Source organism: Camelina sativa, chromosome 9 (genome assembly GCF_000633955.1).
Source record: "Camelina sativa cultivar DH55 chromosome 9, Cs, whole genome shotgun sequence".
NCBI classification, from domain to species: Eukaryota; Viridiplantae; Streptophyta; class Magnoliopsida; order Brassicales; family Brassicaceae; genus Camelina; species Camelina sativa.
The window spans coordinates 23521013-23543817 of record NC_025693.1 but is presented as its reverse complement, the minus strand read 5'-3'; the positions used below and the strand labels follow the sequence as shown (position 1 = coordinate 23543817).

Below are 22805 nucleotides of genomic sequence, written 5' to 3'. Positions count from 1 at the left end.
TTTTTTTTTTTTTTTTTTTGCGTTGCTTTGTGTTTCTCTGGGTGAAAAAAACGATAGGTGAGCTGAGTTTATATAGAGATATTTAGCGACTAAAAAGTGACTATATCACGTAGTCACCAAATACCAGTACACCTACTCAGCAATGTTAAAAACATGATTTTGAACCAACATTTTGCTACTATTTTGCGACTAAATTTTGCGACACGCCGAATATATCGCAAAATAGTCGCCAATTTTACGACTACACAAGCTACTACGTATTAGTCGCTAATTAGCGACTATTTTGCGACAAACGTTTGCGACCCACTGAAATTATCGTAAATTAGTCGCCAAAATAACGACTATTATAAATTGGTCGTTTTTTAGTCGCCCTTTAGCGACTAATTTAGCTATTAATATATATTGTCGCAAATTAGCGACTAAAAAGTGACTATGTGAGAATAGTCATAAAACAGTCGCTAATTAGTGGGTACGTAGTCGCTTAATTTAACGACTACTGATTTAGTCGCCAATTGTAGTCGTAAAATCCGTGTTTCCTTGTAGTGCGCTTCTTAATGGTCAAAAGTAGCTAGCAGACTGAATCTATGAATCTCGTCTTGAGTTTCTCACATTGTCCACATCATTAAGACCATAACCTAATTTAGAAACATATTTTAGATAACAAATATTTATTATTTTAGAGATAGTTTTGTGTTATATCATCTTATTTAGAATAAAATAAATAAATTGATGAGAAATACAATAGAAAATATTATTATAATTTTTTTAGTCAAAGAAAATATTAATTATAGGGTTATTTGGCAAAAACATACATTTTTGAAACATAATTATCAGATTGATACAGTCCATATTTACAATTAGATAAACCCACAATTTTCACTGTTGGTCTATTTTCCTTCTCTTTTTTTGCCATTCAATAGTCTCTTTAATTACAATTTCTGCCATTGTAACTTCTCTTTTCTCCATATTTCTTAATTTCTTAAATAATTGTTAATAGAAGTTTTTTTTAGAAACTTTTTAGATACAAAAAGATTCTATATTTTTTTCTTTAAAATCCTATAAATTAAATAAATTACATTTATACACTTTATAAAGTGTACAGACATCTGTACATTGTACACTTAATAAGGTGTACGGATACAAATATTGTTGGATAGTTTGAATCTATCCAATAAGTTGAAAGGTTTGAACTATACACAAATATTGTTGTACATTTTAAATCTATCCAACATGCTGGATGGGTTAAACCGTATTCAAATATTGTTGGATAGTGTGAATCTATCTAACATGCTGGATGGTTTGAACCGTACACAAATATTGTTGGACGAGTTGAATCTATCAAATATGCTGGATGGCTTGAACCGTACACAAATATTACTTGACAGCATGCTGGATGGCTTAAACCGTACACAAATATTACTGGACGGCATGCTGGATGGTTTGGACCATACACAAATATTACTGGACGGTATGCTGGATGGCTTAAACCGTACACAAATATTACTGGACGGCATGCTGGATGGTTTAAACCTGCTGAATGATTTAAACCGTACACAAATATAGATATTTTGAATAAAATATATTTAAAATCATTAAAACAAAATGCATATCAAATTATAAAGAAACATACATAATTTTTTTGTATGTAGAAAAAAATTAAAAACAAAAAATATATTAATAAATATTTAAATAATTAAGAAAAAGGGATTGTAACGAAAAAAAGAAAAATATTAATAGAAAGAGAAAGAGAAAGAGAAAAGAACATAGAACAAAAAAAAGACATCCAAAAAGTCATGGGTTCCATCTATTTTCTTTCTTCCCTCTCTCCTTTCCTCTTTCCTCTTTCTTTCCCAACCGACCAGGGTTTTAACGTATATTCCCCCCATCCCCTCTGTCCCACTAATTTCTCTATCTCTACTCTCCTCTATCTCACACCACCCAATTTTATCCATTGTAAATAGTACATGTATCAAACTTCTAATTAAATTTCAGAAACGTACTAAAACGCCAAGATATCCTTAATTATATATGAATTTTTCCTTTATATATGATTTATTTATTTATTTTTTGCTGCTTAGTTTCTATGATAGTGTGATGGGGAGGAACGGCTGATTTTAGCTTTTGTTTTGATAATGCAATTTAGTCCATGTTATGAATGAATATATATAATATTATAGAAATATAGAATAATTGATGTTTGAATTTCCATGAATATGTTAAAACAGTGAAAGCATCAAGAGTAATGTGATATCGCAATAAATGTATGATGACAAGAACGTAATAAAGAGTTATGTGGATGTTTGTTGCTTGGTTTGAACAATGACTTGGTTTTCCACCATTACCTATTGTTTTGTTAATCGAAAACACTAATATTCGATGTGTATTTGATTCCATTAATGAAGAACTCTTTTGTTCTTCATTTTGGTTATCCATTCTTTGTGGTCCATTTGGTCCAATATTTATACGAGACACAAGAGCAATCAATGGTAATTGTAAATTAAACGTACATGAGCATGAGATAGAATTTGAAGAAGAAAACTAAAACCCCAAGTGTAATTGTGTTGTAAAAAAAACGTACATATTTATCTTATAAAGCACAAGTCACTTGGCAAATAAAAATCTGACACATGACAATTTAAAAATAATAAAATTAAATGGAAGAAATCAAGAAAAGCAAATATTTTTCGTTTTATATATATTTTTTTCTATTTGTTATTTTTTTTAAATGAAACGTGGGTGGTTTAAAGTTACCTTATAGTGAAAATATGCTGGATGAGTTGAATCTATCAAATATGCTGGATGGCTTGAACCGTACACAAATATTACTTGACAGCATGCTGGATGGCTTAAACCGTACACAAATATTACTGGACGGCATGCTGGATGGTTTGGACCGTACACAAATATTACTAGACGTCATGCTGGATGGCTTAAACCGTACACAAATATTACTGGACGGCATGCTGGATGGTTTGGACCGTACACAAATATTACTAGACGTCATGCTGGATGGCTTAAACCGTACACAAATATTACTGGACGGCATGCTGGATGGTTTGGACCGTACACAAATATTACTAGACGTCATGCTGGATGGCTTAAACCGTACACAAATATTACTGGACGGCATGCTGGATGGTTTGGACCGTACACAAATATTACTAGACGTCATGCTGGATGGCTTAAACCGTACACAAATATTACTGGACGGCATGCTGGATGGTTTGGACCGTACACAAATATTACTAGACGTCATGCTGGATGGCTTAAACCGTACACAAATATTACTGGACGGCATGCTGGATGGTTTGGACCGTACACAAATATTACTAGACGTCATGCTGGATGGCTTAAACCGTACACAAATATTACTGGACGGCATGCTGGATAGTTTAAACCTGCTGAATGATTTAAACGGTACACAAATATAGATATTTTGAATAAAATATATTTAAAATCATTAAAACAAAATGCATATTAATAAATATTTAAATAATTAAGAAAATGGGATTGTAGTGAAATAAAAAAAATATTAATAGAAAGAGAAAGAGAAAGGAACATAGAACAAAAAAAAGACATCCAAAAAGTCATGGGTCCAATCCATTTTCTTTCTTCCCTCTCTCCTTTCCTCTTTCCTCTTTCTTTTCCAACCGACCAGAGCTTTAACGTATATTCCCCCCATCGCCTCTGTCCCACTAATTTCTCTATCTCTACTCTCCTCTATCTCACACCACCCAATTTTATTCATTGTAAATAGTACCTGTATCAAAATTCTAATTAAGTTTCAGAAACGTACTAAAACGCCAAGATATCCTTAATTATATATGAATTTTTCCTTTATATATGATTTATTTATTTATTTTTTGCTGCTTAGTTTCTATGATAGTGTGATGGGGAGGATCGACTGGTTTTAGCTTTTGTTCTAATAATGCAATTTAGTCTATGTTATGAACGAATATATATATAATATTATAGGAATATAGAATACTTGACGTTTGAATTTCCATGAATATGTTAAAACAGTGAAAGCATCAAGAGTAATGTGATATCGCAATAAATGTATGATGACAAGAACGTAATAAAGAGTTATGCGGATGTTTGTTGCTTGGTTTGAACAATGACTTGGTTTCACCATTACCTATTGTTTTGTTAATCGAAAACACTAATATTCGATGTGTATTTGATTCCATTAATGAAGAACTCTTTTGTTCTTCATTTTGGTTATCCATTCTTTGTGGTCCATTTGGTCCAATATTTATACGAGACACAAGAGCAATCAATGGTAATTGTAAATTAAACGTACATGAGCATGAGATAGAATTTGAAGAAGAAAACTAAAATGGGAAAAATGCCAAAAAAAACCCGAAGTTATTTTTATTTGGACGTTTAATACTCAATGGTTTTGGATTGGAATAAAAATACACCAAATAATAAAAACATGTCATTTAAAACCCAAAATAATAAGTGTTGTTATTTTCATACACTCGATTTTTCAACAAAATCAAAATTCCAATTTTATCCCGGTTATCTAATTAATTATTAATTTTTAATATAAAAAATTTCGGTTTTCTGTTAACCATTTTATACCAAAAATTAACCCTGGTCATCTCTCTTCTTCTTCTTCCTCTTCCTCTCTAATTGTCGTTGCTCCTCTCTCTAAATTGTCTGCTCCTCTCTCTAATTGTCGTTGCTCGATAATACCCAAAAACCACGAAACAATAAAACAATCACTATCCCTTGTTCTCTAAGCTTAACCCAAAACATTTCAAGTCATTTCATAATATATAACAATAAAACTGAAGAACTCAAAACTCTTTTCCTTTGAAGTATCTCTACGTATTTGAAACTCCACTACACAACTCCCAACCGTGCAATTAACCATTTGGATTCACGAAAACTACCGAATAACGCCTCCTCTAGTGTTTATAAACCCTATTTTGATTCCAATTCGCACCAACAACCCATTCGTCAGTTCTTCATGATTCACAAACTCTAGATGCATCGAAATATGGGAATACCCACGATGCAATTTACTCAATTTCATCCGTAACCTCAAGAAAGTTCTCTCTAACAATCACCCTTTTGTACTCACTGATTCAATCCCTACCCGGAACCTATAGATTTCGAGAACCGAAGCTTTAGATCGATTAGCCACGAGTCTCCACTACGACGTTCTAACAATCACGGAAAGATCAGAGGAAGAGATTGAAAATGAGTGCTGATTTGTTTCGATGAAAGCTTCCATCGCCGATCAATCTTGGTTTTTGGGCAACGACAATTTGAAAGAAGAAGAAGAAGAGAGATAACCAGGGTTAATTTTTGGTATAAAATGGTTAACAAAAACCGAAATTTTTTATATTAAAAATTAATAATTAATTAGATAACCGGAGTAAAATTGGAATTTTGATTTTATTGGAAAATCGAGTGTATGAAAATAACAACACTTATTATTTTGGGTTTTAAATGACACATTTTTATTATTTGGTGTATTTTTATTCCAATCCAAAACCATTGGGTATTAAACGTCCAAATAAAAATATTTTTTTATTCCATCCCAAGTGTAATTGTGTTGTAATAAAAACGTACATATTTATCTTATAAAGCACAAGTCACTTGGCAAATAAAAATCTGACACATGATAATTTAAAAATAATAAAATTAAATGGAAGAAATAAAGAAAAGCAAATATTTTTTTTTTCTATTTGTTATTTTTTTTAAATGAAACGTGGGTGGTTTAAAGTTACCTTATAGTGAAAAAAACAAAATGCTAAAAAATCCCAAAATTTTCTCATCACGATTCCAATATTTTTGAAACTGTTTAATATCTCTCTCTATTAATATAAATGACGATGAACTGTCTGCTCTTCATTTCTTGCTCTTTCTCACTTTTTTTTTTCTTTTCTTAAATCATATATGCAGTTTATAGTTTTCAACAAATTTCTTATCCGTCAAAAGATCATCCTATCATAATTTCTTTCTTTCAAGTATGAAGGTGAAAAGTACTGACAGATTATGTTTATCTTCAAACTCATTTCTCAATCTTTATATAAAATCTCACATTTTTGGTGAATCGTGACTAACAGTCTCTTCTTTGGTGTGTACAGGTAAAAAATGCCATGAAACCTTTTTTATTATTAAATTTAATACTTAAAAATATAATCCTAAATTCATTTAGGAAAGAATAAGGAGCAACAAGTACTCCAGAAATCTTTCTACACAAAAAAGAATAGAGACACATATCGTGGAAGAAAATGTTAGCAACAACTTCTTTAAGCTTTTATAGTTTGGCAACCAAATATTTTTTTTTCAATTTACATTACTTTTTTAAAATTAAAGAGAAAATCCAGTTAGTATATTCTGTTATTATTTGTGATTTTTCAATAATTTTCTTAATTTTGTTTGTTTCTGAAAACCAGATGTTATATTTAGAAAATGAATTAATGAGTTTTCAAAACAAAATATTTTTATTTATTTGATCTATATATATATATATATACATTTGATTTGTTTTCTGTTTATATATAACTTCGATACATCTAAACTAGCATTGATTAATATATGTAATCTTTATGAAGCTTCAATAATATCTTATTTTTCATATTTTATAATATAATTACAATATATATTACCGTGCACGGATCATAATACTAGTAAAAATATAAAATACAACATTAATTTATAAGTCCTATTATCCATTAAATATATAAATCCAATTATCAAAAAAGAAAAAGAAAAAATTTACTTAAAAGTATTTAATTTAAGCACAAGATAAGCCCTTAGGTAGTTGTATAAAATAAGATAAGTTTTTTCATTAAATAAGAGAAATAAAACCTAATCAGTAGAAGATTGCAAAAAAGTTAAAATAATTCTAGAAAGAAACAACTTACGTAGTATGATGTGTATACACATAAACAAATAAATTAGAACTTCGAATAATCTACAGAAAAAGAAATAAAATAAACTTAATTAAGATAATTATAAGATTATTATATATAAATTTGTAATTGTATAAAATAAGATAAGATATTCCTTAACATTACACTAAAAAAAAAACAAAACTAAAGCCTTAGCAGAAAAGGATTGGAATAAGAAAATAAACTAAACTAAATCCAAATAAGACAAGGATTATGATTAGGGATCGTGAAACTCTATAAATAGAGCTCATACGTGACTTCTTTTTTCACCAAACACATTCATCCATACTTCTCTTTCTCATTCAGCGAGCTGAGTTTAGAGATCTTTTTTCTTCTTCTTCCTATTCATACGATCGGAATCATGGTGACCAAGAAGATCTTTGGCTTCATGGTCGTGATCATGTTTCTCTTGAGTTGCACCTCGGCTAAACTATACACAGTCGGTGGTGACTATGGATGGACTATCAAGGACGACTCTTGGGCTGAACATAAGAAATTCCACGTCGGAGATTCCCTCGTCTTTGAGTACGATCAAGACATCAACGACGTCGCTCAAGTTTCCAGCGCCTTAGAGTATGATTCATGCAATTCTTCTTCTCCTAAAGTTGTTTACAACACCGGATATGATGTTGTAACCTTCAAGGAACCAGGACATCACTACTTCATCACCTCAAATGAATTTCAATGCCGCGTCTCGGGACTTAAATATGACGTTTTTGTCGTCAATGACATGTCACCTCCGATTCCTTCACCACCACCACCGAGCAAGGTCCATGAACCGTCACGTCCGGCTCCTCCACCATCACCAAGCAAGAACCATGCCCCTTCACGTCAGATTCCTCCTCCATCACCGAGCATGAACCATGAACCGCCACGTCCGACTTCTCCGCCACCACCACCCCCGAGCAAGAGAGGAAAGGTCTACAAGGTAGGTGATTCTAAAGGATGGAACGTGTACAACAGTTACTACTATTACAGGTGGAGTAAAGATAGACAATTTCGTGTTGGAGATACTCTCTTTTTCCAATACAACAACAAACTCAACGACGTTAGAGAACTCAGCGATGATCTTGACTTCAAATCATGTGAACCAAATTCTACCGTAGCTGTGTACAAGACGGGACACGATCTCATTAAGCTCACCAAACCAGGAGTGCATTATTTTGTAAGCTTAAAGACCGGTCTTTGTCAGGCTGGCATTAAGCTTCGAGTCACCGTGCAACCATCAACCGAAGACGTTATTTTGCCTGATGTTCCCAAGAGGCTCTCACGTATTAACCGCTGCAGCAGGTGGCGGCCCTGGTTATGCATTTTCAGACCTCATCACTAAGCATTCAAATTAGTTTATAGGGTTTTTGTTGGTGTTATTTAAGATTTTTTTTTTCTTTTTTTTCTTTTTGTTAGTCGTTTAATGGTTGAAATACATTGTTTCGTTTAATTATTTTCATATATTTTTCTTAATATTTTGACGTTTCTATTTAGTTTGATTATGTGAATATATGCCCCTAAAGTCATAAACGTGAACATGTTCCATATAATTACATTGTCGTACATGTGTTAGATTCTAAGCAGTAACGAAAAGACTAGTTAGTCAATTAAGGATGCCTCAGTAAATTATATAATTCCGTACGTGTTTATCGTACGGAGTATTTGGCGTACTATATATTTCTTTTTAACTTTTGAATTCTATAATTATAGTGAATTTCACCACGCCCCTAACGATTCAATACGCAAGTTAAATAATATTAATCTTTTTTTATCAATTATAGATGCCATAATGAAACTCGAATTTAGGAGTTAAAAAAAATCAAAGAGCCTAAATTTATCTTGATGCATGTGTTTTTTTTTTGACCTCTAATGAATAGCTTCTTTTAAACCTAATTAGAAACATATTTACGATAGCAGATATTTATTATTTTTAAAATAGTTCTTAATATATATCATCCTATTTTGAATAAAATAAATAAATTACTGAGAATAACGATAGAAAATAATAATTCATAGATGATATTTTTTTCTATATGAAAGAAACGGTTCATTTGCATAAAAGAATCAACAAACTAATGAATAGCTTTTTTGTCTTTCAACGGAGAGTCCCTCTTCGCTACAATCCACCTTTTTTTCTAACCTTCTATTCAACCGCTTTAGCTGGTCCGCTTCTTAATGGTCAAAAGTAGCTAGCAGACTGAATCTATGAATCCCGTCTTGAGTTTCTCACATTGTCCACATCATTAAGACCATAACCTAATTTAGAAACATATTTTAGATAACAAATATTTATTATTTTAGAAATAGTTTTGTGTTATATCATCTTATTTAGAATAAAATAAATAAATTGATGAAAAATACAATAGAAAATATTATTATAATTTTTTTAGTCAAAGAAAATATTAATTATAGGGTTATTTGGCAAAAACATACATTTTTGAAACATAATTATCATATTGATACAGTCACAATTTACAATTAGATAAACCCACAATTTTCACTGTTGGTCTATTTTCCTTCTCTTTTTTGCCATTCAATAGTCTCTTTAATTACAATTTCTGCCATTGTAACTTCTCTTTTCTCCATATTTCTTAATTTCTTAAATAATTGTTAATAGAAGTTTTTTTTTAGAAAACTTCTTAGATACAAAAAAATTATATATTTTTTCTTTAAAATCCTAAAAATTAAATAAATTACATTTATACACTTAATAATGTGTACAGACATCTGTACATTGTACACTTAATAAGGTGTACGGATACAAATATTATTGGATAATTTGAATCTATCCAATAAGTTGAAAGGTTTGAACTGTACACAAATATTATTGTACATTTTAAATCTATCCAACATGTTGGATGGGTTAAACCGTATTCAAATATTGTTGGATAGTGTGAATCTATCTAACATGCTGGATGGTTTGAACCGTACACAAATATTGTTGGACGAGTTGAATCTATCAAATATGCTAGATGGCTTGAACCGTACACAAATATTACTGGACAGCATGCTGGATGGCTTAAACCGTACACAAATATTACTGGACGGCATGCTGGATGGTTTGGACCGTACACAAATATTACTGGACGGCATGCTGGATGGCTTAAACCGTACACAAATATTACTGGACGGCATGCTGGATGGTTTAAACCTGCTGAATGATTTAAACCGTACACAAATATAGATCTTTTGAATAAAATATATTTAAAATCATTAAAACAAAATGCATATCAAATTATAAAGAAACATACATAATTTTTTTGTATGTAGAAAAAAATTTGAAACAAAAAATATATTAATAAATATTTAAATAATTAAGAAAAGGGGATTGTAATGAAAAAAAAATATTAATAGAAAGAGAAAGAGAAAGAGAAAAAGAAAGGAACATAGAACAAAAAAAAAGACATCCAAAAATTCATGGGTCCCATCCATTTTCTTGTTGGAATCAGACCTTGATTAATGCTCAAACTTGATCAAGGAATCTTAGTGGCTAACAAAGTTTGGGAAGAAAAACAGAGAAACGAAGAAGTGATGCGATGAAGAAGGAGAAGCAACAAAGCAAGGAAGAAGACGAGAAATTAAGTGTTTGTTAAGTGTTAAGGACAAGGCCCATTAAGTTAATCAGGCCCAGTTAATTGTTTAAGTGTTGGGTAAACTTTAGGTCATATGTTAATGGGACATAAATATATATATATATATATGATATGTGATGTAATGAACATTTATCAAGAAAAGAGATTAAGAAAAGATAAGGTCTTTTAGCGGCTGATCCAAAACGAACATGGTATCAGAGCTCGGTCGATCTTGATGTCTTGAACCTAAGAAGTCTGCACAGAGAAGAAAATGAATTCAAGTGTTAGATCCATGGGGGAAGAGAGGATGTGGTGTAACATTTGCAAAAAGCAGAATCACAATGAAGATAAGTGCTACCTTATTCACTGTTATGAGACTCAGTTTTCTTTCAAACAGTTCAGACCAAGGAAAGGATGTTTTATTTGTGGGAAACCTGGGCACATTAAAAGAGAATGTCAAAGCAGGAAAAATCAAGAACAACCAGTCAACAAAGAAGAAATTGCACTGTTCAACGCTGCACACGTAGGAGAACACACAAACAATGAGGAAACATGGTTGATTGATAGCGGTGCAACGAATCATATGACTCGAGAAGAAAGGCTATTTTCAAGCATTGACAGGTCAGTCAAAATTCCTATCAGAGTTGGAAATGGTGCTAGGATAATGACTACTGGTAAAGGAAATATTGAGGTGATGACCAAGAAGGGAACTAGGGTAATCAAAGATGTCTTCTTAGTACCAGGAATAGATAAAAATCTATTGAGTGTACCTCAGATGACGAGAAATGGGTATCAAGTCTTATTTGCGGGAAATAAGTGCATAATACATAACAACAAAGGGGAAAAGATTGTAGAAGTAGAAATGGAGAATAAAGCTTATCTTCTAAGGATGCAAATGGCGGAGGAAAGCATGAGGACTGCCAAAGAGGAGAATTTGTCTGAACTTTGGCATAGGAGACTAGGACACTCTGGATATCACAACCTACACAATCTTCAAACAAGTCAAATGGTCAAAGGATTACCTAAATTCAAAGTAACTCAGGAGGTTTGTGAAGCGTGTGTCAAGGGAAAGCAATGTAGAGAAGAATTCCCAAAAATGTCAGAAACTAAAAGCAAAGATGTCTTAGATCTAATACACACAGATGTCTGTGGACCAATGCAGACACCATCATGCAATGGGAGTGTTTACATTCTTACCTTTACTGATGATTACTCTCACATGGTGTGGGTGTACTTCCTGAAACTAAAGTCTGATACCTTCAAGAAGTTCAAGAACATGGTAGAGACACAAACTGGTAGAAGAATTAAAAGGATTAGATCAGACAGGGGAGGTGAGTTCAAATCTGACAGATTCACAAAATTCTTGGAAGAAAGTGGGATTGAGAGGCAATTCACTGTGGCATACTCACCCCATCAGAATGGAGTTGCAGAGCGCCGGAATCGAACCTTGATGGACATGGCCAGAAGTATGCTAAAGGACAAGGAGATGCCTGATAAATTCTGGGCTGAAGCAACATTTACTGCAGCCTACCTTCAGAACAGGTTACCCACCAAGGCACTAGAACATCAGACCCCTCTTGAAGCTTGGTGTGGTCACAAACCCTCTGTGAATCATTTAAGGATGTTTGGGTGCATATGCCATGTGTGGGTTTCTGCAGTTAAGAGAAGAAAACTCGATGATAGGTCAGAAAAAGCAGTTTTCATGGGATATAGCAATGTAAGCAAGGGGTATAGAGTGTATGTTTTGGGCACAAAGAAAATAGAAGTGTCGAGAGATGTTATTTTTGAAGAAAACAAAAGCTGGAATTGGGAAAAACAAGAAGTGAAGGACTCCACAGAAATCTCACACAACATTGTTGACACAACAGAGAAGACCAATGTGGAGCAACAAGGAAAGGATGATCCACGTCCAGAAACTGTACCTCAAGAAAGAAATGAGAGACAATTGATCAGCCCTATACCTATTCAATTCAGCGAGAGTGTAACAGAACCTGGTAGCTCCTCTCGACTGATACACAAAGTCAAGAAACTGAGTGATATATACAATGGTGAAGAAGGAAAAGGGAATGAAGCAAACAATGTTGAGGAAGCTTGCTATTTTACATGGGAGGAACCCATGAATAGCAAGGAGTGGAAGCTGGCAATGAATGATGAGATTTACATAATCAACAAGAATGAAACATGGGAGCTGGTGGAAAGACCTATAGATAGAAAAGTAATCTCAGTCAGGTGGATATACAAAGTCAAAACTGATGAATGTGGTAAGATAAACAAGCTAAAAGCAAGACTTGTAGCTCGAGGGTTCACGCAAACGTATGGAGAGGACTATGGAGAGACTTTTGCACCAGTATCTAGACATGATACAATCAGAACTCTCATTGCTCTTGCTGCACAAAACAAATGGAAGCTGCATCAAATGGATGTTAAGTCAGCATTCCTAAATGGAGAAATAACAGAAGAAGTTTACGTAGAGCAACCAGCAGGCTTTGAGATTGAGGGAGCTGAGAACATGGTTTACAATTGAAGAAGGCTTTGTACGGCCTCAAACAAGCTCCCAGGGCTTGGTATAGCAAAATTGACTCTTACTTCATGTCACAAGGATGCAAAAGGAGTGACTGTGATGCTGCAATGTACACACAAGAGAGTGAAGGAGAAATCATGGTGATAAGCCTTTACGTAGACGACCTCATCATCACTGGCAGCAATGAGGAGATGATCAAGCAGTTAAAGAGAATCTAAGTAAGACATTTGAAATGACTGATTTGGGAAGGCTTAAGTATTTTCTTGGATTTGAAATCACTTATACTGAGACAGGAGTGTTTCTAAGCCAGAGAAAATATGCTAAACAGTTGTTGGAAAAGTTTGGAATGGAAAATTGCAAGAGTGTTGGTACACCATTAGTGCCTAATGAAAAGAGACAAGACGAGGGAGCACACCTTACTAATCCAAGGTTGTACCGAAGTATGGTGGGTGGTCTCTTATATCTTGCAGCAACAAGACCAGACCTTGCATTTGCTGCCTCCTACCTGTCTAGAAGTCTGTCTCAGCCAAAGGAACAAAACCTACAAGATGCAAAAAGAGTAATGAGATACATACAGGGAACAATCGGTTATGGTTTGCATTTTCAAGAGACAGGACAACCAGAGTTAATTGGGTACTCAGACTCTGATTGGGCAGGTTTTAAAGAAGACATGCGTAGTACAACCGGGATGTGTTTCACATTAGGGAGCGGGATGTTCACATGGCAAACGCAGAAACAAGATACAATTGCCCAATCCACAGCTGAAGCAGAATATATGGCATTAAGCTCAGCCACAAATCATGCAGTATGGCTGAAGCGCCTTATGGGAGAACTAAAGGTAGACAATGCGAAAGGTGTCCCGATCTATTGTGACAATACTTCTGCGATCGCAATTGGAAGAAACCCGGTTCAGCACAGAAGAACCAAACACATCCAAATACGGTATCATGTCGTTCGGGAAGCAGAAAGAGAAGGAGTAATAAACCTGAGATACTGCAGTGGTGAGGAGCAAATCGCCGATATTCTCACTAAGCCTCTTAATACAAAACGGTTTGAAGAACTTCGCTTTAAATTGGGGGTCACACCAAATCCGAATGAGAGTAAGAGTAATGAGGGAGATGCAGCTCAAGTTTCTGGTGTGGAATCAAATCTGCATAGGGAAAAACTGAATCAAGCCAAGGGGATCAGAGGAAAACAGAAAAACACCAAAGTTGAAATCAGGTCAGAGAAAGGGGTTATCTCGACTCAAGTAACAGGAGTCGATAAGAACAAATCAATGAGGGAGAACATGAGTCTACCTGTGAGCTATGCCGATGTGGTAAGAGGAATCAGAAGAAAGAATTGTGAAAAGAAGAGCACTGAATTCCCAACTTCAATTTTGAAGATTAATCAAAGGTCTGAGAGGGAGTGTTGGAATCAGACCTTGATTAATGCTCAAACTTGATCAAGGAATCTTAGTGGCTAACAAAGTTTGGGAAGAAAAACAGAGAAACGGAGAAGTGATGCGATGAAGAAGGAGAAGCAACAAAGCAAGGAAGAAGACGAGAAATTAAGTGTTTGTTAAGTGTTAAGGACAAGGCCCAATTAATTATTTAAGTGTTGGGTAAACTTTAGGTCATATGTTAATGGGACATATATATATATATATATATATATATATATATATATATATATATATGATATGTGATGTAATGAACATTTATCAAGAAAAGAGATTAAGAAAAGATAAGGTCTTTTAGCGGCTGATCCAAAATCGAACATTTCTTTCTTCCCTCTCTCCTTTCCTCTTTCCTCTTTTTTTCCCAACCGACCAGGGCTTTAACGTATATTCCCCCCATCGCCTCTGTCCCACTAATTTCTCTATCTCTACTCTCCTCTATCTCACACCACCCAATTTTATCCATTGTAAATAGTACATGTATCAAACTTCTAATTAAGTTTCAGAAACATACTAAAACGCCAAGATATCCTTAATTATATATGAATTTTTCCTTTATATATGATTTACTTTTTTTTTTTGCTGCTTAGTTTCTATGATAGTGTGATGGGGAGGACCGTTTGATTTTAGCTTTTGTTCTAATAATGCAATTTAGTCTATGTTATGAATGAATATATATATATATATATATATATATAATATTATAGGAATATAGAATAATTGACGTTTGAATTTCCATGAATATTTTAAAATAGTGAAAGCATCAAGAGTAATGTGATATCGCAATAAATGTATGATGACAAGAACGTAATAAAGAGTTATGTGGATGTTTGTTGCTTGGTTTGAACAATGACTTGGTTTACCCATTACCTATTGTTTTGTTAATCGAAAACACTAATATTGGATGTGTATTTGATTCCATTAATGAAGAACTCTTTTGTTCTTCATTTTAGTTATCCATTCTTTGTGGTCCATTTGGTCCAATATTTATACGAGACACAAGAGCAATCAATGGTAATTGTAAATTAAATGTACATGAGCATGAGATAGAATTTGAAGAAGAAAACTAAAACCCCAAGTGTAATTGTGTTGTAAAGAAAACGTACATATTTATCTTATAAATAAAAATCTGACACATGACAATTTAAAAATAATAAAATTAAATGGAAGAAATAAAGAAAAGCAAATATTTACGTTTTATTTTTTTTTTTCCATTTGTTATTTTTTTAAATGAAACGTGGGTGGTTTAAAGTTACCTTATAGTGAAAAAAACAAAATGCTAAAAAATCCCAAAATTTTTTCATCACGATTCCAATATTTTTGAAACTGTTTAATATCTCTCTTTATTAATATAAATGACGATGAACTGTCTGCTCTTCATTTCTTGCTCTTACTCACATTTTTTTTTCTTAAATCATATATGCAGTTTATAGTTTTCTACAAATTTCTTATCTGTCAAAAGAGCATCCTATCATAATTTCTTTCTTTCAAGTATGAAGGTGAAAAGTACTGACAGATTATGTTTATCTTCAAACTGATTTCTCAATCTTTATATAAAATCTCACATTTTTGTGAATTGTGACTAACAGTCTCTTCTTTGGTGTGTATAGGTAAAAAATGCCATGAAACTTTTTTTATTATTAAATTTAATAGTTAAAAATATAATCCTAAATTCATTTAGGAAAGAATAAGGAGCAACAAGTACTCGAGAAATCTTTCTATACAAAAAAGAATAGAGACACATATCGTGGAAGAAAATGTTAGCAACAACTTCTTTAAGCTTTTATAGTTTGGCAACCAAATATTTTTTTTTCAATTTACATTACTCTTTTAAAATTTAAGAGAAAATCCAGTTAGTATATTCTGTTATTATTTATAATTTTTCAGTAATTTTCTTAATTTTGTTTGTTTCTGAAAACCAGATGTTATATTTAGAAAATGAATTAATGAGTTTTCAAAACAAAATATTTTTATTTATTTGATCTATATATATATATTTGATTTGTTTTCTGTTTATATATAACTTCGATACATCTAAACTAACATTGATTAATATATGTAATCTTTATGAAGCTTCAATAATATCTTATTTTTCATCTTTTATAATATAATTACAATATATATTACCGTGCGTATGCACGGATCATAATACTAGTAAAAATATAAAATACAACATTAATTTATAAGTCCTATTATCCATTAAATATATAAATCCAATTATCAGAAAAGAAAAAGAAAAAATTTACTTAAAGTATTTAATTTAAGCACAAGATAAGCCCTTAGGTAGTTGTATAAAATAAGATAAGTTTTTTCATTAAATAAGAGAAATAAAACCTAATCAGTAGAAGATTGCAAAAAAGTTAAAATAATTCCAGAAAGAAACAACTTACGTAGTATGATGTGTATACACATAAACAAATAAATTAGAACTTCGAATCATCTACAGAAAAAGGAAATAAAATAAACTTAATTAAGATAATTATAAGATTATTATATATAAATTTATAATTGTATAAAATAAGATAAGATATTCCTTAACATTACACTAAAAAAAAAACAAAACTAAAGCCTTAGCAGAAAAGGATTGGAATAAGAAAATAAACTAAACTAAATCCAAATAAGACAAGGATTATGATTAGGGATCGTGAAACTCTATAAATAGAGCTCATACGTGACTTCTTTTTTCACCAAACACATTCATCCATACTTCTCTTTCTCATTCAGCGAGCTGAGTTTAGAGATCTTTTTTCTTCTTCTTCCTATTCATACGATCGGAATCATGGTGACCAAGAAGATCTTTGGCTTCATGGTCGTGATCATGTTTCTCTTGAGTTGCACCTCGGCTAAACTATACACAGTCGGTGGTGACTATGGATGGACTATCAAGGACGACTCTTGGGCTGAACATAAGAAATTCCACGTCGGAGATTCCCTCGTCTTTGAGTACGATCAAGACATCAACGACGTCGCTCAAGTTTCCAGCGCCTTAGAGTATGATTCATGCAATTCTTCTTCTCCTAAAGTTGTTTACAACACCGGATACGATGTTGTAACCTTCAAGGAACCAGGACATCACTACTTCATCACCTCAAATGAATTTCAATGCCGCGTCTCGGGACTTAAATATGACGTTTTTGTCGTCAATGACATGTCACCTCCGATTCCTTCACCACCACCACCGAGCAAGGTCCATGAACCGTCACGTCCGGCTCCTCCACCATCACCAAGCAAGAACCATGCCCCTTCACGTCAGATTCCTCCTCCACCACCGAGCATGAACCATGAACCGCCACGTCCGACTTCTCCGCCACCACCACCCCCGAGCAAGAGAGGAAAGATCTACAAGGTAGGTGATTCTAAAGGATGGAGCGTGTACAACAGTTACTACTATTACAGGTGGAGTAAAGATAGACAATTTCGTGTTGGAGATACTCTCTTTTTCCAATACAACAACAAACTCAACGACGTTAGAGAACTCAGCGATGATCTTGACTTCAGATCATGTGAACCAAATTCTACCGTAGCTGTATACAAGACGGGACACGATCTCATTAAGCTCACCAAACCAGGAGTGCATTATTTTGTAAGCTTAAAGACCGGTCTTTGTCAGGCTGGCATTAAGCTTCGAGTCACCGTGCAACCATCAACCGAAGACGTTACTTTGCCGGATGTTCCCAAGAGGCTCTCACGTATTAACCGCTGCAGCAGGTGGCGGCCCTGGTTATGCATTTTCAGACCTCATCACTAAGCATTCAAATTAGTTTATAGGGTTTTTGTTGGTGTTATTTAAGATTTTTTTTTTTCTTTTTTTTCTTTTTTTAGTCGTTTAATGGTTGAAATACATTGTTTCGTTTAATTATTTTCATATATTTTTCTTCAATTTTCGGGATCTCTATCTTGTTTGATCATGAGAATAGTGGCTTTAGGTAGTTGTATAAACAGAGCATCAAATAGAAACACACACAACACAACAAACTTCCATTGAAGCATACACAAAACAAACTTCATACAGACGACAACTTATTTAGGTAGAACCACAGAAGTGCTGGGTCGCTGGAGCAAACTTCTGCGGCTTTGCTCTATACATAAGCAAAGATTGTAGCAACAGTAAAAAAAAACATAACATCAGCAACTTACCAAAGAACATAGTTTTTAGTTTTTAAAGCTCCATCTATTGAGCTTATTAGTCTTCCCACCATTGATGGACAAAGACGCCACTGTTCCTGAGGCTTTTAAAGATACCACTGCAGTCGCTGTACCCTGTGCAGTTAAGAACCAATTCATCAACTGAGCAGATAGCTCCTGTCTTTATCAACTCTGAGAGAAACTTCAGCTCAGCGTCGCTTGTGTTCATCTTCAGAACCACGAAATCAGCGTAGCTTGCTGTTTCATTGAACCATGCTAGAAAATCAAAGCTATCATCTTCCACAAAAGGTTCTTCTTCTTGATCTGCAGGACCACCTACTGTTACTTTAGTTGCTACGAGCCCCGGATGATAGATGAAGGTTACGCCAGGGCTTTTGACATAAGAAGTCAAGATAGATGTGTTGTGATGCACAAAGTAGCTATTAAAAGCTTTCCTATCGATAGGGTACGATGGGAAGAACCAATCCGATCTGGCTTTAAGATGATCTGCTGCACCAATATCAATATAAACCAACCTCTTCCTAGAAGAAAGATCAATGAACTCAGGCAAGTAATGAATCCGTCTCTCGAAATCCAAACGCTTTTCCTCTAGAAGAGGCTCCAATAGTCCAATGTACTGTCGGTTGTTGAGAACAGAGGAGCACTCAGCCGGAAGGTCATGATGATGAGTTTGATCCAAGTGGAAACTATCTTCACCATCTTTCTTGAATACAACCAAAAGCTGTTCACCTAATGAAGCAACATGAACCACACTCGAGTTCTTCAGCAACGAAGAAACAGGGGAAACTGATCTGACCATACCGTTTGAGTCAGATCCACTAGTAGTACCAACAAGCATAGCCCCGGTTCCACCAGGCTTAAGTATACGCTCGATCTCATAAACAAGTGAAGCAGGGACAGCAACTGTCTCAAGATCCATAGAAAACACAAAGCCAAAAGATGCATCCTCGTAACGTAGCTCACTTGTGAACTTCCTATGCTTGAAAGCGAAAACAGGTGGTGACATGTAAGCCACACTAACATCAGAGATCCCTTGTCGATTCATTGCAAGAACAGCTGAAACCGATCTCCGACCAATACAGAGAGCTTTAGAATCATAACTCAGAAGATTCATACCAGTAAGCTCTGTGACAACTTGAGTAGTCAAATCAATGTTGTCCTTACATTTCTCTGACTCCAAATAGTTCAAAACAGGTTTAAGGAACCTGTTGGATAACAATCCGTTGCCTGAGAAGAGGAACGGACCAAGAAACGCGAAGTTCACGGCGCACTCATCAACCTTACACGGCTGAGTATTATGACTATTATCATTCTCACCTTGGGAAGCTCCGCCGAGGATTCGTAAAACAGATACAACAGAGAAAGCGCAGACGATCACGAGGGCGCGTAAGATAACGCGCCGACGGAATGAGCTAGGCATCAGTTTCAGCTTTAGCACTCCAACGCCCATAAAGATCCGAGTAGTTAAAAAAAACAAGATCCGAAGAGTTTGAATTTTGTAGGAATTCAAGAGAAGATTTTTTTGGTGGGGGAGAGGAGAAGAGAAGAGATTTTAGCGAGTGCAAAACCTGGAGGAGGTATGGTTTCCACCCACGAGGAGAACTATTGAGTTTTGTAATCCAAACCAGACCCTTCTCGATTCACGTCTCTGTATCAGCATAAGATCCATTTTTGTTCACCCAATTGATCGAACCATAGGCAAGTTCTTCGAGATCTAGCTACATACTACGACTACGATGAAACTCTCTTCTCAATAAAGATTGAAACTTTGAAGAAAATGCTGATTTGGGGAATTAGGGTTTCGTAAGGATCAAAGTAAAGGTGGGAAAATCTGAAGAGAGTTTTGGAAGTCGGAAGGAACGAGAGATCTGTGAATCTTGGAAGAGCTCTCAAAGTGAAGTAAATAATAAAGTGACAACTGTGAAGGGACGAGGAAGAGAGAGATAAGTGGTGATGACGTCATCATGCCACGTGATTAGTTGTCAAACCTTCGTTGAGTTTAACACTTAAAACTAAACTTTGATTTGATATGATAAGATACGGTAAAGTGTTTCGCAAATCCCAATGGACCTAGAATTATATAATCGGATTAGTTCCTAATAATCATCATTAATCTCGTTACAATTTTGTCATCTAAAATAAAAAAATTCATAATCGTTTCAACCAGTCGAGATGGGACAAATAATTGCATGTTCGCATTTATCTTATATAGTAATAAAGTCAAGCGATTTATTAGAATGTACATAACTCATTAAATAAAAAGAGTCATGGTTCGGAGAGTGAATCGAAATCCACCGACACTTGATGAGATATACGCCATACGATTCTATTTAATTTCGTATGTATAAATGAAAAAATATTGGAAAGAATATTTTCTAACAATTATTGGCATTGTTTCCAGCTGTCTTGAATCTCTCTCGAGTGGTGCCTACACATCAAATGCTTAAACTATGGAGAGAAGTAATCTCAATACAAATTTCATTTGCATACTCTTCAATAAAGCAAATCATCCTCTCATATTTGACCACATGCACATATGTGGAGAGTGGAGAAAGAAGGTTTTTCTTACGCATCTATACACGAGAGACTGCGACAAAAATACTAGATGAGTTTGTTTTATGGTAATTGTCAAATAAGTTAAAGTGATAGTAGTATCATTTATGTCGTCAGGTCATAAGTTTAAAAGTATGATTGAGAGAGAGGAGTGGACAAAGCAATGAATATGCCAAAAAAATCGGTTGGTGAGAGTCTTCCCTTGATTTATCTCTTGTCGGTTGTGTCACGGTTCTTCTTCTTTTTTTCAATATATCTGGTTAATAGTGGACTCGAATATTATTTAAAGAATTGTTGAAACAAATTGGTGTAATGGTAGGAAAAGTATAAGGTAAGCATGTCAACAAAAATTACTAATTTTTAGCTAAACTAATTATGAGAAAATATAGTACTACTAACTAAAGATGATATATTTGCACTTGTAGGATTTGCTACTGAGTGTTGAATTGGGTCTCTGATTCGATTTTATTTTTAGCTAAACTCATGAGAAAATATAGTACTAAATGATATATTTGACTTTTTGAGAAATATTGATCCAAAGTTTAGTCCTTTTAATTTTTTTTATATAGATCATGACGACAAATTTTTGTTACCTTTGGATCATGACGANTTTTTTTTTTTTTTTTTTTTTTTTCTTTTATCTTGTAGTGTTTTTGTTTCACTCGTTAAATCAATACGTAAACCCTATTACATTTGTTAAGAGACACTCTTTATTTTTCATAACTCCAGTGTTCTTCTAGAATAACGAACATGAAGAAAAGGAAGACGTAAACCTGAAGATATTTCCACCATCAAGCCGCGAGAATGCACAAAACGTTGCAGATCTTTGGAGAGTACCGGCCATTCAAGCCACCTACAAAAGGCTTCGCGATACACTCCCCAGAAACGCCGTTTATGTTCTCGAACGAGTGAGTTTACATCAAGTTCTTGCTTGTCTAATCAGAACCATAGCACTTTTGTTTAAGGGAAAAAAAGAAAGAACACTGACCCAAATTTGTTTCTTCTCAGATTCTTGAGATCTCGAGATCAGAATATGATATGGACATATTGCAAGTAGAAGGACTATCCTCCATGGAAGGACTTTCTGTAAATGCAGATTCTGGAACAACTCGCTGTGAGGAACAAGTCGTTGTGCCGAACAGAGCGTTGTGCCAATCAGGAAGCTGCATCAGATCATAGACGCCCGAGTTGCTGACATGGATGTGTGAGCTGACGTGGAAAGACGTGAGTGGATGTGATGATGCATCAAGGAAGGCTGTTGACGTGGTCTTGAAGATAGAGACAAGATTGTACTTGGAGATATGGAAAATATTCTCTGCGATAAATAAGGAAAGGATAAGCTTGAGGAGCAAGCAGTTTCCGTTTGTCTGGAGATATGAAGAATATTCTCCGCAACAGTTAAGGAAAGGATAAGGCTGAGAAACAAGCAGTTTCCTTATCCCGTGATACTTGGAGATTCGCCTTCTAGGGTTTCTCAAATCGTGTATATATATTCTAGGAGTAGGCCACGAGCCAAGTTGAGCACTCTAGAATATTGATACAGTTGTAAACTTCGAAGCCACAAAAATAAGGCTTAGAAGGGGTGTTCCCAGTTCTCTGCGACGTTAATCAGGGTGGTGATTAAGTGCGCAGAGAATTGTTTTTTCTTTCTCTTAGATCTACTCTGGTGAGAG

At 34.2% G+C, this 22805-nt stretch overlaps 3 protein-coding genes across 3 annotated transcripts; 2 read left to right on the top strand and 1 right to left on the bottom strand.

The window, feature by feature from the left end:
• On the top strand, nt 7209-8326 carry LOC104711904 (uclacyanin 1-like). The gene has a single exon (XM_010428683.2). It carries the CDS (start codon nt 7276-7278, stop codon nt 8242-8244), a length of 969 nt encoding a protein of 322 aa, XP_010426985.1. The 5' UTR covers nt 7209-7275; the 3' UTR covers nt 8245-8326.
• On the top strand, nt 17146-18181 carry LOC104715630 (uclacyanin 1-like). Its single transcript, XM_010433022.1, has one exon. The coding sequence runs from the start codon at nt 17213-17215 to the stop codon at nt 18179-18181; it is 969 nt and encodes a 322-aa protein (XP_010431324.1). The 5' UTR covers nt 17146-17212.
• Nucleotides 18383-20496, bottom strand: LOC104711902. The gene has a single exon (XM_010428679.2). It carries the CDS (start codon nt 20027-20029, stop codon nt 18617-18619), a length of 1413 nt encoding a protein of 470 aa, XP_010426981.1. The 5' UTR covers nt 20030-20496; the 3' UTR covers nt 18383-18616.